This window comes from Pseudophryne corroboree, chromosome 4 (genome assembly GCF_028390025.1).
Source record: "Pseudophryne corroboree isolate aPseCor3 chromosome 4, aPseCor3.hap2, whole genome shotgun sequence".
NCBI lineage: Eukaryota > Metazoa > Chordata > Amphibia > Anura > Myobatrachidae > Pseudophryne > Pseudophryne corroboree.
Genome location: NC_086447.1, coordinates 202,912,947 through 202,930,857, shown reverse-complemented (window position 1 = coordinate 202,930,857; position 17,911 = coordinate 202,912,947). Strand labels below are relative to the sequence as shown.

At 47.8% G+C, this 17,911-nt stretch overlaps 1 protein-coding gene across 3 annotated transcripts in view; it reads right to left on the bottom strand.

Annotated features, from left to right (window-relative positions):
• The window catches only part of ILKAP (ILK associated serine/threonine phosphatase), a 165,637-nt gene that overhangs the window by 44,303 nt on the left and 103,423 nt on the right, over window positions 1–17,911 (bottom strand). For all 3 annotated transcript variants that reach the window (XM_063915800.1, XM_063915797.1, XM_063915798.1), the window contains exon 2: window positions 4,183–4,305. In XM_063915800.1, the coding sequence (XP_063771870.1) occupies window positions 4,183–4,305 (123 nt within the window). The remainder of the gene's footprint in view (window positions 1–4,182; window positions 4,306–17,911) is intronic.

The window sequence follows — 17,911 nt, the reverse complement described above, 5'->3', positions numbered from 1 at the left end:
TGCTGCCCAGGGCGCCCCCCCAGCGCCCTGCACCCTGTGTGCTGGAGGAAATGTGTGTGGGAGCATGGAGCGCAGCGTTGCCACTGCGCTGTACCTTTACTGAAGTCTTCAGCCGTCCTTAAGTCTTCTGGTCTTTTCATACTCACCCGACTTCTGTCTTCTGTGAGGGGGGTGACGGCGTGGCTCCGGGAACGAGCAGCTAGGCGCACCAAGTGATCGAACCCTCTGGAGCTAAATGGTGTCCAGTAGCCGAGAAGCAGGCCTTTAAACTAAGAAGAAGTAGGTCCTGCTTCTCTCCCCTCAGTCCCACGATGCAGGGAGCCTGTAGCCAGCAGGTCTCCCTGAAAATAAAAAACCCAACAAAGTATTTTCCAGAGAAACTCAGGAGAGCTCCCCTAGTGAGTGTCCAGTCAGTCCTGGTCCCAAAGTCTAACTGAGGTCTGGAAGAGGGGCATAGAGGGAGCAGCCAGTTCACACCCAGTTTAAGTCTTTTCAGTGTGCCCAAGCTCCTGCGGATCCCGTCTATACCCCATGGTCCTTTTGGAGTCCCCAGCATCCTCTAGGACGTAAGAGAAATAGGGATTTTTGTTTACTTGCCATAAAATCTCTCTCTGATTCCATCTGGGGGACGCTGCACACTTACTGATGGTTAGAGTGTGTGGGAAGGTAGTTTGGCACCCCTCCCATCTCCAGCCTGACCAGCAAGTTACCTCAGGTAACGTTAAGCAAAGCCGGAAGAGGCAGAACAGAATAGAACCAATAAACCAGACAAAAATATGGGAGGGATCGCAGCGTCCCCCAGATGGAATCAGAGAAAGATTTTACGGTAAGTAAACAAAAATCCCTATTTCTCTTTCATCCATTTGGGGGACGCTGCACACTTATTGATGGGATTTCCCAAAGCAAGCTAAATAGAGGAGGGAGAAACAGACTGCATAGCCATCTGCAAAATTTGACGCCCAACAGAGGCAGTCTCCAATCCAAAGCATGAAAACTGTAAAACTTGGTGAAAGTATGCACGGAAGACCAAGTTGCAGCTCTACACAGCTGCTCAACCGAAACACCACCGCGAACAGCCCAGGATGCTCCAACAGCCCTAGTTGAATGAGTCCTCAAGGAGTCAGAAACAGGTCATGCCGAAGAAACATAGTCCTGCCGAATAGCAGAGGTTACCCAATGCGCCACCGTGATTTTTTGAGGCCGGCCAGCCACGTTTGGGTGCATCAATCAAAACCAACAAGGTATCTGTATGGCGAATAGACTCTGTATGGGACGAATAAATGCATAGGGCCCGAATAACATCCAATAACGCCAAATGACAATCCGTTCCAGAAGACTCTGGAACAAACGCTGGAAGTACTATGTCCGGATTCATATGGAAAGCCGACAACTTTTGGCAAGGAAGGAAGGCTTCGTATGTAAGCCCACTTGATCTTCGTGAAAAGCCAACAAAGGTGGTCAGCAAGAAAGCGCTGCTAACTCTGAAACACGTCTGGCCGAAGCAATGGCCAAAAGAAAAACCACCTTCAGAGTAAGAAACTGCAATTCAACAGTTTCCAGTGGCTCCTACGGAGGCTTCTGGAAGGCCTGAAGAACCAAATTTAAATCCCATGGGGGAACCGGAGGAACAAATGGAGGTTGAATCCTGATTATACCTTGAAGCAATGTCTGGACCTCCGGGACGAGAGCCAATCTTTTCTGAAAAAGTACCAACAATGCTGAGACTTGTCCTTTAAGGGAAGACAAAGTCCTTTAGTCAGACCCTCCGATGGGTCATCAGACTGCATGCCAGATACCACTTGAGCTAGCCAGTGGTCTACAGCCTTAAGGACCCAGGCACCAGCGAGAACTGGACGCAGAGAAACACCTGATAAGGCGAACATGGATTTAAGAATCTCCTCAATCTTCCTATCTGTTGGATCTTTCAACGTCACTGATTTTACCAAAGGGATTACCTTTGCCAAATGAGAAATAGGAGCATCCACCTTCGGAGCAGTTTCCCAGAATTTTGTGTCCTCCTCTGCAAAAGGATATAGAAATCTCAATTTTTTTAGAAGCCTGAAAGCGTAAATCCTGCTTAAGCCAAGGTTCTTTCAAAATATCAGCAAAATACGTATATGAAGGAAAGACAGCTACATGTCTTTTCTGTCGCTTGAAAAAGGCTGTCGAAGTCTCCGCCTCTACCGTATCTTGAAGATTAAGAGTCTGACGTATGCCATCAATAACCTGACACCTGAGCTTGTAGACAACTCCTCTTCTTCCCAAGCGGAAGTATCCTCACACTCAGAATCCAGTTCAACTTCTTCCAGAGGGGTGGCTACTGAATCTAACTCCTCTCCTGGGAAGGTGATAGCGGGCAGCGAATGGCGTCGCCTAGTGGCGGCTGAGCCCGAAGCAGTGACAATTTTGTTAATAGACTGTGCCTAGTCCGAAAGGCACTTGCCCATATTTCTTACCCATGGTGGCTCCTCAGCAGATTGACCTGAATCAGTACCTGACTGGGACGGACGCAAGTCACCAATAGCATCGGCCATGTTCCTGGCCCACAGAGGAATAGACTGATCTGTAGACCCACCAGGCTGCTCTACAACAGGTGTCACTGAGCATGTAGTGCAGATAGGACCTGGATCCGTGCTACCTTTTGAAAGTCTGAAGCCACACTGAGAACAGGCAAAATACACAGCTGAGCCTGCTTTCCCTTTAGTAGATTTGTCCAGTTTACTGGCCATTCTCTGTTAAAATCCTACCAGTGGCCCATTAAGTAAACAATAAGAAAATACACTAGTCTTAGACTTAAATCTATAATAGAATTACCCTCTAATTATGTGTTGTAATATGTACCCCGCCTGTATAAATCACAGAGTGACTAACCTAGAGCCTAGATTAACTAAACTAGCTCCACAACATTGGAAACAGCTGTACAATAATACAGGGTCACTGCAATACTTGCTATTTGCTGTTCCCCGCCTGTACTAAACAGGGTGAGATGCTGGATCCCTGTGTATAAGCGTGTGCTGCGCATCATCCCCCGCTGTGTCCCTTCAGTCATTGTGGAGGAGATGGCGCATGCAGCTCAATCCCGCCCCCACAAAATGAGGAAGGCAGGTGGGAAGATGCTGTTGGGTGGGAAGTGCAAGGCTGGTAGACGTCACCTCCTTCCTTCGTCTCGCCGCGGCTACCGACCCTTCAGGAAACGGACCTCTGCGCCCTCCAGTCCCTTCTGGAAAAGGACTGAACCGCTCCGTTAGCTCTTACAAACAAAAGGTCCGCTGCCACCCTGAAGTGATGCACCGGACAGTGGAGAAACACATAAGCGCACCCCTTAATACGTGTCCTTATACAAGCGCTATAACACACATGCAGTGAACTCAAACTGACAGCTATACACATATTAATTGGAGTAACAGCCCAACACTGCCCAGGCAGGTTGTGGCTGTCCTACCTGGACACTGCCTCCTCGGATCTCAGTACCGGAATAAGTAAGCCCCAGTGACTTAGTATGGCGGCTTCCTAGAGGCCCTGTAGAGTGGGAAATTCCATAACTAACTCCTACTATACTTGTCACCTGTATACAGGGACAAAGTATATAAGAAAACTGAAATTAAACAAAAAGAAACCGAACTAAAATCTATAGCCCAAAAAATATGTGCATGTACTCCTCAGGCACAAAACTAAAACTGAGGCACTTGTTAGTCAGGCTGGAGATGGGAGGGGTTAGAGGGGGGAGGAGTGAGTTTTTATAGGTTCTGTGCCAAACTCCTTTCCCACACACGCTAACCATCAGTAAGTGCGCAGCGTCCCCCAGATGGATGAAAGAGAAATTAAATTACAGGTTGTAATGTAACAAAAACAGGTACAAAGCCAAAGGGGGTGAAGACTTTAGCAAGGCACTGTACATATACAGGCTAGGTTGCACACAGATATACAAGTGTTGCATATCAAATTAATCTAACTAGTGGTTCCTTTTGGAAGTTGTGCAACTAATTGCAAAATCTAAATGCTTGCAGGAGGGGACTAAAACATTTTCTATATTCTACAGTACGATGCATAACTTATTAAATCAAAGGTGTTCTGGGGACCAACAACTGATTGATAGCTATATATGGTATACACAGACATACATGGACGCATCAGCCTGACTGACACACAAACGCCATGTGCAGTTTTAAGTTGTGTGAAAACCTTTACAAACTTTCTTTTCCCGGTGCCTGCCCTCACAGCTGTCCGAGTCGCTGGTTTCCATCCTACGCTTTACACTGGATTTACCATTTGTAGGGTCTGCATCAGGTAAAGATCTTGCTAGGGCTGTGAAAACAAAGGCTGAATTGATTAGTGCTTATCATTTGTCATCTATTAAAACCTATGGTCATTACAATAATTCTAGGAACATAAAAATAGGATTTTGGAACTTACCAGGTAAATCCTTTTCTTTGCATCCATAGGGGGCACTGGAGTACTCTTGGGATATGGACGGCTTTAGCAAGAACAGGGCACTGAATATTTAAATTTAGAACTCTCCTCCCCTCCATATCCCAGAGTACCTCAGTGTTTTTTACTGAGCCGAACAGGAGCGATAGAGGTTGACAATGGAGAATTACATGTAACATAACGGACAACAATAAAGTTGACACATAACGTTACTGACAACTACACAGTTGACACCATAACCGATAGAACTTGAAACTTCGAACCAGTTGGTGAGAACGTGTTACCATAAGATCCCCGGAACTTACCACAAACCAGGTAAAACTGCTCTGGGTGGGCATCCAGTGCCCCCTATGGATGCAAAGAAAAGGATTTACCTGGTAAGTACCAAAATCCTATTTTCTTTTTCATCCACTAGGGGTCACTGGAGTACTCTTGGGACGTACCAAAGCTTCCCCCATGGGCGGGAGAGCTGTTTGACACCTGTAACACTAGGCGGCCAAAACGAGATGCTGATGCCGCAAACGTATCAAACTTGTAACAGCGCACAAATGTGTGCACTGATGACCATGTAGCCGCACGGCAAAGCTGCGTTGGAGAAGCCCCACGACCGGCTGCCCATGAAGATCCCACAGAACGTGTGGAATGAGCTGTTAGTGATGTAGGCGGCTGTAACCTAGCATGAAGGCAAGCCTGACGTATGGTCAGTTTAATCCATCTGGACAAGGTCTGCTGAGAAGCTGGCCAACCCATCTTGGCCGCATTATAGAGAACAAACAACGTATCCGTCTTACGAACTGTAGATGTTCGGGATACATAAACGCGTAGTGCGCGTACTGCATCCAAAGTTCCAGAATCTCCTGTTAACACAGGAACTACTATTGGTTGATTGAAGTGAAAAGATGACACCACCTTTGGTAAGAAAGCGGGATTTGTCCGAAGTTCCGCTCTGTCATCAGGAAATACCAAATACGGTGGCTTGCATGACAAGGCACCCAAATCTGAAACACGCCTTGCCGAAGCTAAGGCTAGGAGAAAAATTTTTTCCAAGTGAGAAACTTAATATCCACTTGTTGTAAGGGTTCAAAATATGAAGACTGTAAGAACTCTAAAACCAGATTCAAGTCCCATGGCGCTGTAGGTGGAATGAATAGAGGCTGTACTCTGAGGACACCTTGCAGAAAAGTGTGTACAGACGGCAATAGAGCCAATCGTCTTTGAAAGCAAACTGACAAAGCAGATACCTGCACTTTTAGTGTAGATAAACGCAGTCCTCCATCTAACCCCGTCTGTAGAAATAACAAGAGACGGGATAACTTGAAAGATGATGTCGGAAACTTCCGAGCTTCACACCAACCCATATAGGCACGCCAAATTCTGTAATAATAAGCTACCGTAACCGGCTTCCTAGCTCGTAACATGGTTGGTATAACCGATTCTGGAATGCCCTCTCTTCATAAGAGGGCGGTCTCAACAGCCACCCCATCAAACGCAGTCGCGCTAAATCGGGGTAAAGGAACGGACCCTGTTGTAACAGGTCCGGACGAAGAGGGAGCGGCCAAGGATAGTCTGCGAGTAGGCCGCGGAGATCCGAAAACCAAGCTCTCCGAGGCCAATGAGGCGCCACTAGTATGACTGTGGCGGACTCTCTTTTGATCCGTTTTAGCAACAGAGGGAGCAGCGGAAACAGTGGAAACAGATACACGAGGCTGTACGGCCACGCGATTGTGAGAGCATCCACCGCCACTGCCTTTGGATCTCGCGTTCTGGACACATACTGGGGCGTTTGGTGATTGTGGCGAGACGCCGTCAGGTCCACTTAAGGGTAACCCCACCTCTGGACCAACACATCTGGATTTAATGCCCATTCTCCTGGATGAAAATCCCGACGGTTGAGATAATCCGCCTCCCAGTAGTCCACTCCCTGAATGAACACTGCCGACAATATCACTTGGTGATGCTCGGCCCAATTGAGGATTCGAGCTACTTCCCGCATTGCCATGCGGCTTCTCGTTCCTCCTTGTTTGTTGATGTATGCGACCGACGTCGCATTGTCTGACTGCACCTGGACAGTCTGAGACCGAAGCATGTGCACCGCTTGTCGTAGCGCATTGTAAATTGCACGGAGTTCCAGGACATTTATAGACAGCAATCTTCCGTGATCCGCCCAGAGACCCTGGAGCTGACAAATTTGAACTACAGCTCCCCAACCTCTGAGACTCGCGTCTGTCGTTAGAATTATCCAATTCCAGGCGCCAAACCGTTTCCCTGCGGTTAGATTGTGTACTTTGAGCCACCAGAGAAGAGATACCCTTGCCCGTGGCGACAACCTCACCCTGTGGTGAAGCTGCAGATGCGAGCCCGACCACAGTGCGAGCACATCCAGCTGAAAAGGACGTGAGTGAAATCTTCCGAACTGAAGCGCTTCGAAAGCCGCCACCATTGTGCCTAAGAGGCGAATGCACAAATGTACCTAGACGGTGCGTGGCTTGAGCACTAATTGTACCAGATGAGGAATAATCTGTACTTCCTGTTCTGGTAGGTAAATTCTTTGATTTACCGTATCGAGAATCATACCTAGGAATTGAAGTCGTTGAGACGGAATTAGATGTGCTTTCTTGAAGTTGACAATCCAACCGTGCTGAACTAGTACATTGTACGTTAGCAACGCATGTTGGAGGCGCATCTGTTGAGACGGAGCTTCGACGAGCAGATCGTCCAAGTACGGAACTATCATCCCTCCCAGGGATCTGAGATGAGCTATCATCACAGACATCACTTTGGTGAATACCCGAGGCGCTGACGAGAGGCCAAACGGTAGAGCCTGAAACTGGTAATGGTTCTGCCGTATCGCAAAACGCAAGAACCTCTGATGAGGTGGCCAAATCGGAATGTGTAAGTACGCATCCTGGAGATCTAGCGCAATGATAAATTCCTGTGGCTCTAAACCTGCAATTACTGACCGCAGAAATCCCATCTTTACCCCGGAGTAAGTGACGTACTGATTGAGACCCTTTAAGTTCAATATTGGCCTGACAGAGCCATCCGGCTTTGGTCCCCCAAATAGACTGGAATAATAACCCTGACCTTGTTGGCGGACAGAGACCGGAATCAAAACTGCTGAATGCAGCAGAGACTGAATGGCAACTTGCCGAACCGCCCTCTTGTCGTCCGACAGAGGAAGTCTTGTCTTGAAAAACCGCAGTGGCGGGAGACAGCTATACTTTCTTTTAACAGTAAATTGCAGATCCACCTAACTGTGGAGATCTGGAACCCTGCCAAATGGAACGTCTGAAGGCGTGCTCCCACAACTGGAAATCCCGTCCTGCCACTGGCTTGTCGGTGACCTTAGCGTCCTGACGAATGGTGATGGTTTGTTGGAAACCACATCCTTGACCTCGTCTACCAGGCGTGGCTGTTGCTGTACCACGGCCTTGAAAGGCCTGAGGTCTAAAGGATTTGAACGCCGGCCTAGAGCATTTCCGTCTAGGTACCGTTGGAGGCAATGGTAGGAAAACAGACTGTCCCCCCGTGGCCTCAGAAACCCATTTGGCCAATTTAGGACCAACAACTTCACGCCACCGTATTCTTTTGACCTCTGACTCCGCTTGCCAAGAACGCAGCCAGAGTGCTCGTCCTGCTGTAACTAGCGACGATGAAAGGCGAGTAGTGAGCTGACAGCCGGCAGGAGAAGCTGTACATAGATACTTAGCAGCTGCTCAGATTTGAGTAGCGAGAAGTATAAGGTGATAGTCATGTAGGGCAGACTTGAGTTCTGTTATCAATACCATTAGCGCCTTAGTTACCCAAATGCCCTTCTATTTCACGGTCTGAAGGGTCTTTATAAGTTTTGACACAGACGAATCCACCCAATGGCGGATTCTCCCATGTAGATGTCACTGGCTGTGGAAACGTGTAACTAGACTTAAATGGGCGAGGTATAGAACCGGTTATCCGGTTTTTCCGTGTGTATAATAACATGTTTTTAAGAGATTCCGAAACAGGTATACACACTGGAGATCTCTGTCGGTTAGTAAATACGACTGTATCATATGGCAGAGGCTCCGTAGTCTCTGTAAACTTCAGAGACTGACGCACTGGCCTGATGAGATTATCAATGCTTGCGCTGGCAAAATCTGCACTATCTGACTGCTGTTCTAATTCGCCCTCCTCACCCTTATCTTGCGCAGTGAGGTCTGGCATAGAATCGTCAGACTGCAACATAGCAGAAACTGGTAAATCATAAGACAAATTAAATTTATCCCTTGTACCCAAAGTGGACTTGGACCTTTGCAAAAGCCGAGAACCCGTCGGTAGTTCTGGTGGTCTCACCCGAGACTCAGACCTTGCCGCTTCCTGCTCGTGTCGAGCGGCGGCCAATTCTGATTTCAACCCAGCTATTACATTTGCTAACATAGACCATGGAGGGTCCTGGGATGAAACCGGCTTCCGGAGTAGAAACCGACAAAACATACTGTACATGTGGTAGATCCATGTACAGACATTGCAGTGAATTTTTAGTCTTTGCTGGTGCCGTATTCATTATGCAGACAGACAATACAATATACAAAGACAGACACTTGCACGACTCATGTAATATACATATATATATATGTCCGAAGTGCAGGGCACGTGGCCAGCACTATATGAAACCTGATCTAAAATTCCCACCAACACCCCTGCGCCATCCGGTGGAGTAGAGATGTAGGACAGGAACGTTCTGGAATCACAAACTGGAAGAAACAGGAAGCATGGTTAAAATGGCATCCATACCATGCTTACACTTGTAATCACAGTGCAGGTTACAATACATGACTTTATAACCTGTACCTGACTGTGGATTTAATATAGGCTTAAAAGCCTATTAAATAAGAATTTACTTACCGATAATTCTATTTCTCGGAGTCCGTAGTGGATGCTGGGGTTCCTGAAAGGACCATGGGGAATAGCGGCTCCGCAGGAGACAGGGCACAAAAGTAAAGCTTTTACAGGTCAGGTGGTGTGTACTGGCTCCTCCCCCTATGACCCTCCTCCAGACTCCAGTTAGGTACTGTGCCCGGACGAGCGTACACAATAAGGGAGGATTTTGAATCCCGGGTAAGACTCATACCAGCCACACCAATCACACCGTACAACTTGTGATCTAAACCCAGTTAACAGTATGATAACAGAGGAGCCTCTGAAAGATGGCTTCCTAAACAATAACCCGAATTAGTTAACAATAACTATGTACAACTATTGCAGATAATCCGCACTTGGGATGGGCGCCCAGCATCCACTACGGACTCCGAGAAATAGAATTATCGGTAAGTAAATTCTTATTTTCTCTATCGTCCTAAGTGGATGCTGGGGTTCCTGAAAGGACCATGGGGATTATACCAAAGCTCCCAAACGGGCGGGAGAGTGCGGATGACTCTGCAGCACCGAATGAGAGAACTCCAGGTCCTCCTTTGCCAGGGTATCAAATTTGTAAAAATTTACAAACGTGTTCTCCCCTGACCACGTAGCTGCTCGGCAGAGTTGTAATGCCGAGACCCCTCGGGCAGCCGCCCAAGATGAGCCCACCTTCCTTGCGGAATGGGCCTTAACAGATTTAGGCTGTGGCAGGCCTGCCACAGAATGTACAAGTTGAATTTTGTTACAAAACCAACGAGCAATCGACTGCTTAGAAGCAGGTGCACCCAACTTGTTGGGTGCATACAGTATAAACAGCGAGTCAGATTTTCTGACTCCAGCCGTCCTTTAAATGTATATTTTTAAGGCTCTGACAACGTCCAACAACTTGGAGTCCTTCAAGTCGTCTGTAGCCGCAGGCACTACAATAGGCTGGTTCAGGTGAAACGCTGATACCACCTTAGGGAGAAAATGCGGACGCGTCCGCAGCTCTGCCCTATGTCGAATGGAAAATTATATAAGGGCTTTTATAAGACAAAGCCGCCAGTTCAGATACTCTCCCGGCCGAAGCCAGGGCCAGTAACATAGTCACTTTCCATGTGAGATATTTCAAATCCACATTCTTTAGTGGTTCAAACCAATTGGATTTGAGGAAATCTAAAACTACATTTAGATCCCACGGTGCCACCTTAGGCACCACAGGAGGCTGTATATGCAGTACTCCTTTGATAAAAATCTGGACCTCAGGGACTGAGGCCAATTCTTTGTGGAAGAATATTGATAGGGCCGAAATTTGAACCTTAATAGATCCCAATTTGAGACCCATAGACAATCCTGATTGCAGGAAATGTAGGAAAACGACCCAGTTGAAATTCCTCCATCGGAGCACTCCGCTGCTCGCACCACGCAACATATTTTCGCCAAATACGGCGATAATGCTTCGCGGTGACTTCCTTCCTTGCCTTTATCAAGGTAGGAATGACTTCTTCTGGAATGCCTTTTCCTTTTAGGATCTGGCATTCAACGCCATGCCGTCAAACGCAGCCGCGGTAAGTCTTGAAAAAGACAAGGACCCCGCTGAAGCAGGTCCCTTCTCAGAAGTAGAGGCCACGGATCGTCCGTGACCATCTCTTGAAGTTCCGGGTACCAAGTCCTTCTTGGCCAATCCGGAGCCACTAGTCTTACTCCTCTTTGCCGTATAATCCTCAATACCTTTGGTATGAGAGGCAGAGGAGGAAACACATATACCGACTGGTACACCCAAGGTGTTACCAGCGCGTCCACAGCTATTGCCTGCGGATCTCTTGACCTGGCGCAATACCTGTCCAGTGTTTTGTTGAGGCGAGACGCCATCATGTCCACCATTGGTTTTACCCAACGGTTTAATAGCATGTGGAAAACTTCTGGATGAAGTCCCCACTCTCCCGGGTGAAGGTCGTGTCTGCTGAGGAAGTCTGCTTCCCAGTTGTCCACGCCCGGGATGAATACTGCTGACAGTGCTATCACGTGATTCTCCGCCCAGCGAAGGATCCTGGCAGCTTCTGCCATTGCCCTCCTGCTTCTTGTGCCGCCCTGTCTGTTTACATGGGCGACTGCCGTGATGTTGTCCGACTGGATCAACACCGGTCTTCCTTGAAGCAGAGGTTCCGCCTGGCTTAGAGCATTGTAGATTGCTCTTAGTTCCAGAATGCTTATGTGAAGAGACTTTTTCAGGCTCGACCACACTCCCTGGAAATTTCTTCCCTGTGTGACTGCTCCCCAGCCTCTCAGGCTGGCATCCGTGGTCACCAGGATCCAATCCTGCATGCCGAATCTGCGGCCCTCCAATAGATGAGCCTCCTGCAACCACCACAGAAGGAATACCCTTGTCCTCGGCGACAGGGTTATCCGCAGGTGCATCTGAAGATGCGACCCTGACCATTTGTCCAACAGATCCCTTTGCATGGAATCTGCCGAAAGGGATTGCTTCGTAAGAAGCTACCATTTTTTCCCAGGACTCTTGTGCATTGATGTACAGACACCTTTCCTGGTTTTAGGAGGTTCCTGACCAGGTCAGATAACTCCTTGGCTTTTTCTTCGGGAAGAAAAACCTTTTTCTGAACTGTGTCCAGAATCATCCCCAGGAACAGCAGACGAGTTGTCGGCATTAATTGGGATTTTGGAATATTCAGAATCCATCCGTGCTGCTTTAGCACCTCTTGAGATAGTGCTAAACCCATCTCTAGCTGTTCTCTGGACCTTGCCCTTATTAGGAGATCGTCCAAGTATGGGATAATTAATACGCCTTTTCTTCGAAGAAGAAATATTATCTCGGCCATTACCTTTGTAAAGACCCGAGGTGCCGTGGACAAACCAAACGGCAGCGTCTGAAACTGATAGTGACAGTTTTGTACAACGAACCTGAGGTACCCCTGGTGTGAGGGGTAATTGGAACGTGGAGATACGCATCCTTGATGTCCAAGGATACCATAAAGTCCCCTTCTTCCAGGTTCGCTATCACTGCTCTGAGTGACTCCATCTTGAACTTGAACTTCTTTATGTATAGGTTCAAGGACTTCAGATTTAGAATAGGCCTTACCGAGCCATCCGGCTTCGGTACCACAAATAGAGTGGAATAATACCCCTTCCCTTGTTGTAGAAGAGGTACCTTGACTATCACCTGCTGAGAATACAGCTTGTGAATGGCTTCCAAAACCGTCTCCCCTTCTGAGGGGGACGTTGGTAAAGCAGACTTCAGGAAACGGCGAGGTGGCTCTGTCTCTAATTTCAACCTGTACCCCTGAGATATTATCTGCAGGATCCAGGGATTTACCTGCGAGTGAGCCCACTGCGCGCTGTAATTTTTGAGACGACCGCCTACCGCCCCCGAGTCCGCTTGCGAAGCCCCAGCGTCATGCTGAGGCTTTTGTAGAAGCCGGGGAGGGCTTCTGTTCCTGGGAAGGAGCTGCCTGTTGCTGTCTCTTCCCTCGTCCTCTGCCTCGTGGCAGATATGAATAGCCCTTTGCTCTCTTATTTTTAAAGGAACGAAAGGGCTGCGGTTGAAAGGTCGGTGCCTTTTTCTGTTGGGGAGTGACTTGAGGTAGAAAGGTGGATTTCCCGGCCGTAGCCGTGGCCACCAATCCGATAGACCGACCTCAAATAACTCCTCTACGCATCGCCTGTCCACTGTCGTGTCCATAAAGCTCTTCTGGCCGAAATGGACATAGCACTTACCCGTGATGCCAGTGTGCAGATATCTCTCTGTGCATCACGCATATAAAGAAATGCATCCTTTATTTGTTCTAACGACAGTAAAATATTGTCCCTGTCCAGGGTATCAATATTTTCGATCAGGGACTCTGACCAAACTACCCCAGCACTGCACATCCAGGCAGTCGCAATAGCTGGTCGTAGTATAACACCTGCATGTGTGTATATACCTTTTTGGATATTTTCCATCCTCCTATCTGATGGATCTTTAAGTGCGTCCGTCTCAGGAGAGGGTAACGCCACTTGTTTTGATAAGCGTGTTAGCGCTTTGTCCACCCTAGGAGGTGTTTCCCAGCGCTCCCTAACCTCTGGCGGGAAAGGGTATAAAGCCAATAACTTCTTTGAAATTAGCAGTTTTTTATCGGGGCACCCCACGCTTCATCACACACGTCATTTAATTCTTCTGATTCGGTAAAACTACTGGTAGTTTTTTCACACCCCACATAATACCCTGTTTAGTGGTACCTGTAGTATCAGCTAAATGTAACATCTCCTTTATTGCCAAAATCATATAACGTGTGGCCCTACTGGAAAATACGGTTGATTCGTCACCTTCACCACCGGAATCAGTGCCTGTGTCTGGGTCTGTGTCGACCGACTGAGGCAAGGGACGTTTTACAGCCCCTGACGGTGTTTGAGGCGCCTGGACAGACACTAATTGAGTGTCCGGCCGCCTCATGTCGGCAAACGACTGCTTAAGCGAGTTGACGCTATCCCGTAATTCCACAAATAAAGGCATCCATTCTGGTGTCGACCCCCTAGGAGGTGACATCCTCATATTTGGCAATTGCTCCGCCTCCACACCAATAACGTCCTCATACATGTCGACACACACGTACCGACACACAGCAGACACACAGGGAATGCTCTATACGAAGACAGGACCCACTAGCCCTTTGGGGAGACAGAGGGAGAGTCTGCCAGCACACACCAAAAGCGCTATATATGACAGGGATAGCCTTATGATTAAGTGCTCCCTTATAGCTGCTTTTATATTAATATATTGCCATTTATTCTGCCCCCCCTCTCTGTTATACCCTGTTTCTGTAGTGCAGTGCAGGGGAGAGACCTGGGAGCCTTCCTGACCAGCGGAGCTGTGACAGAAAATGGCGCCGTGTGCTGAGGAGATAGGCCCCGCCCCTTTTTCGGCGGGCTCGTCTCCCGCTATTTAGTACATTTAGGCAGGGGTAAATATCTCCATATAGCCTCTGGGGCTATATGTGAGGTATTTTTAGCCTTTTTAAAGGTTTTCATTTGCCTCCCAGGGCGCCCCCCCCCAGCGCCCTGCACCCTCAGTGACTGCCGTGTGAAGTGTGCTGAGAGGAAAATGGCGCACAGCTGCAGTGCTGTGCGCTACCTTAAGAAGACTGCAGGAGTCTTCAGCCGCCGATTCTGGACCTCTTCTTGCTTCAGCATCTGTGAGGGGGCCGGCGGCGTGGCTCCGGTGACCATCCAGGCTGTACCTGTGATCGTCCCTCTGGAGCTTCATGTCCAGTAGCCAAGAAGCCAATCCATCCTGCACGCAGGTGAGTTCACTTCTTCTCCCCTCTGTCCCTCGTTGCAGTGATCCTGTTGCCAGCAGGAATCACTGTAAAATAAAAAACCTAAGCTAAACTCTCTAAGCAGCTCTTTATGAGAGCCACCTAGAATTGCACCCTTCTCGGCCGGGCACAAAAATCTAACTGGAGTCTGGAGGAGGGTCATAGGGGGAGGAGCCAGTACACACCACCTGACCTGTAAAAGCTTTACTTTTGTGCCCTGTCTCCTGCGGAGCCGCTATTCCCCATGGTCCTTTCAGGAACCCCAGCATCCACTTAGGACGATAGAGAAATATAACCTATGCAGCATATATAATATGGCAGCCTGTTATGTAGTCCATATTTCACCCTTGCAGCAGCGCTGCCTGTGATCTCCTCCCCCCTCCCCCAGTGCTCCGTGTAGCGATGCGTCTCAGCGGGGAGCGGTTGCCGGGAAGCGGGACCCCGGAGTCAATGCAGGGAGGCGGGGAACGCGTTCTGGAGAGTGTATGAACGGGGCCGGCGTATGAACGGGGTGCGTCGGGCCGGAGCGGCGTGTAGCGGCTATTGGCGGCGCTAGTGTGAGCGGCTGTTATGCGGCGGTCGCAGCGGCTGGGGCGGGCCTGTGAGCAGACGCTGAGCCCCGTACAGGGCGGACAGAGCGGCTGGGCGGGCTGTAGTAGTGGCGGGTGCGGGTGGCAGTGATGAACACGGACCCCACACAGCGGGGCGGCAGCCTGCGCTGACCGCCCCGTTCCCCCCAGCATACCTTGTCTCCTGTAGGGAGGGCTGCGACGGGGCTTCTGTCTGTAAGCTCCGTCCAGCTCTTGCAGGTCAGTGAGTGAGCTGCGTGTGGCAGTGAGGGTGCTCTTTGTGAGGACCGACACGCCATGTGCTGCCTCTGCGCAGCGGGCACTATCCCGGACCCACGTTTTTAGTAGAAACTGGGAAGGGATGTGCTTAAGTTGTAATAAAAAGGTAAAAATGAAAAAGTAAAATCAAAAAATATTCAAAGAAAAGTGTGAGAGCCCCACACAAGCCTTGTTAGTGCTGTGAGCACAGAAAAAACACTGAGGTACTCTGGGATATGGAGGGGAGGAGAGTTCTAAATTTAAATATTCAGTGCCCTGTTCTTGCTAAAGCCGTCCATATCCCAAGAGTACTCCAGTGACCCCTAGTGGATGAAAAAGAAATATACATAATTAGCTTTGAAGAACAGAACGTAATGAAAAAAGGGAAACTATACTGCCACATTTTGCTTTGTCAACTGAGTGCCAAAAATTCATAAGGTAAGAATACCAACATGTTTTCAGTGTCAATACATTAATGTATTAACACAGCAGTTTATACAATAGATCAGAATGGTCTAACTATGGCCTGTGGGAATGCAGGACAATCCTATTCTGATATCCCAACATGAAGCCAAGAGATCTCACAGTTGCTGATACAATAGATTTGGTGCAATTTCAATATGACAATTTCTGTTCCACAACCTGAAGCCTCCTGTGATTTTATTTGTAGACAGCTTCCTCTGCTTTGACACTACATAGTACATACTAGATGGTGGTCTTAAGGTGCATTTGATATGGTCAATCCATATCAAATGGTCCAGAATTAAATGAATTGGTCCCTTGGCCATTTGCTGTTTTTTTGGGGTTTTTTTTGTGTGATGACCCCTATAAGTTAGTAGTCAGAAACCACCATTACTTTATTTACTTTAATATGAAGATGGCAGCCACCGACATTTTTGACTGCTTCGGACGTTTGGGGAAAATGCAATATCTCAGCTCAGAAACGTCATCGAAAGCTGGGATAAAAAACAATTTTCAGCAAATTACAAGTTACATTTTTTGTCAAAACCATTCCCTACCTCACTTACTTATGACTGAAATTTAAGGCCAAAGTTGATTGTCAGATTTAAAAAAAAAAAGTCTTTTTGGATCGTATTTCAGTGGGAAGGAATAAAGGGGCAGATGTATTAAGCATGGAGAAGTGATAAAGCAGTGATTAGTGGAAGGGGATAACGTACCAACCAATCAGCTCCTAATTGTCATTTTTCAAACCTGTAATGATTGGCTGGTGCGTTATCACCTTCCACTTCTCACTGCTTTAGCACTTCTCGAGGCTTAATACATCTGCCCCATTATTTCAGAGCTGTAATTTTTTTGGGAATTAGCTATATACTTAAAGATTTGGCCCTAAAAAATTTGAGTTAGATATCTTGTCTACTTTTTTTTATTAGAGCACTTTGAAATTGCTAGTTTTTCACCTAAATTGACCTCTTATATCTCTGGTGAGGGACCTAATAAAAATGACAAATTCACAAAAACACAGTACAATTGGCGGTTGATTTTCCATTTTTTTTCTATTCCAAAATTTTATATTTGCTCTTCGTGTAGTTTGTTCCGCATGGAATATCAAACGCCAATTTTTTTTTATGGTTACATGTTACAAGATTTTGTTTTGCAATTATGCTGAATCAGGCCCTATGTTGGGCGGCCCGGGAGGGAAGGGAACACACTGTGCGATATCGCACAATGTGTACCCACCTTTATCCTGGTCACAAACAAGAGAAGGACAAATGGGCAAGTATGAGAAAATGCGGTGAGGGGGAAATGAGGCTGGTACATGGCTAAATTGTGTGTGTGGGTATTAGACTAAAAACATACAGAATATAACTTTGTGAGAATATGACTGGCGTAGGACATCGGGATGTTCACCTTGGCCAGGACTATAACATGTGGGCATGTGTCCGAAATACTCGGCATGGAAATGATGTCTATAAAACTGGTGCACGTTTTAATCTAAAAAAATGGCTGCAAGTGGTGGCATGGAAAATAAGGTGGAGCTATGTCAATATGGGCAAATTATGTGCGACTCTAGTGGAGCTAAATACAGGGGGCAATTCAGACCTGATCACTGTTGTGCGTTTTCGCACAGCGGCCGATCAGGTCCAAACTGCGCATGCATATACACCGCAATGCGCAGGTGCGTTGCACGGGTACAAAGCGGATCGCCGCTCAGCGATAGCTTTGTGCGGCAGATGTTTGAACAGGCGATCGCAAGGAGATTGACAGGAAGAAGGCATTCGTGGGTGTCAACTGACCGTTCTCATGGAGTGTCTGGAAAAAAAGCAGGCGTTCCCAAGCGTTTGCAGGGCGGGTGTCAGAGATCAATTCCAGTCCCGGAAAAGCTGAAGTGATCGCAGCGGCTGAGTAAGTCCTGGGTTACTCAGAGACTGCACAAAATCAGTTTGTACACCTCTGCTACACATGAGATCGCACACTTGCACAGCTAAAATACCCTCCACTCTTTGCGGCGACTAT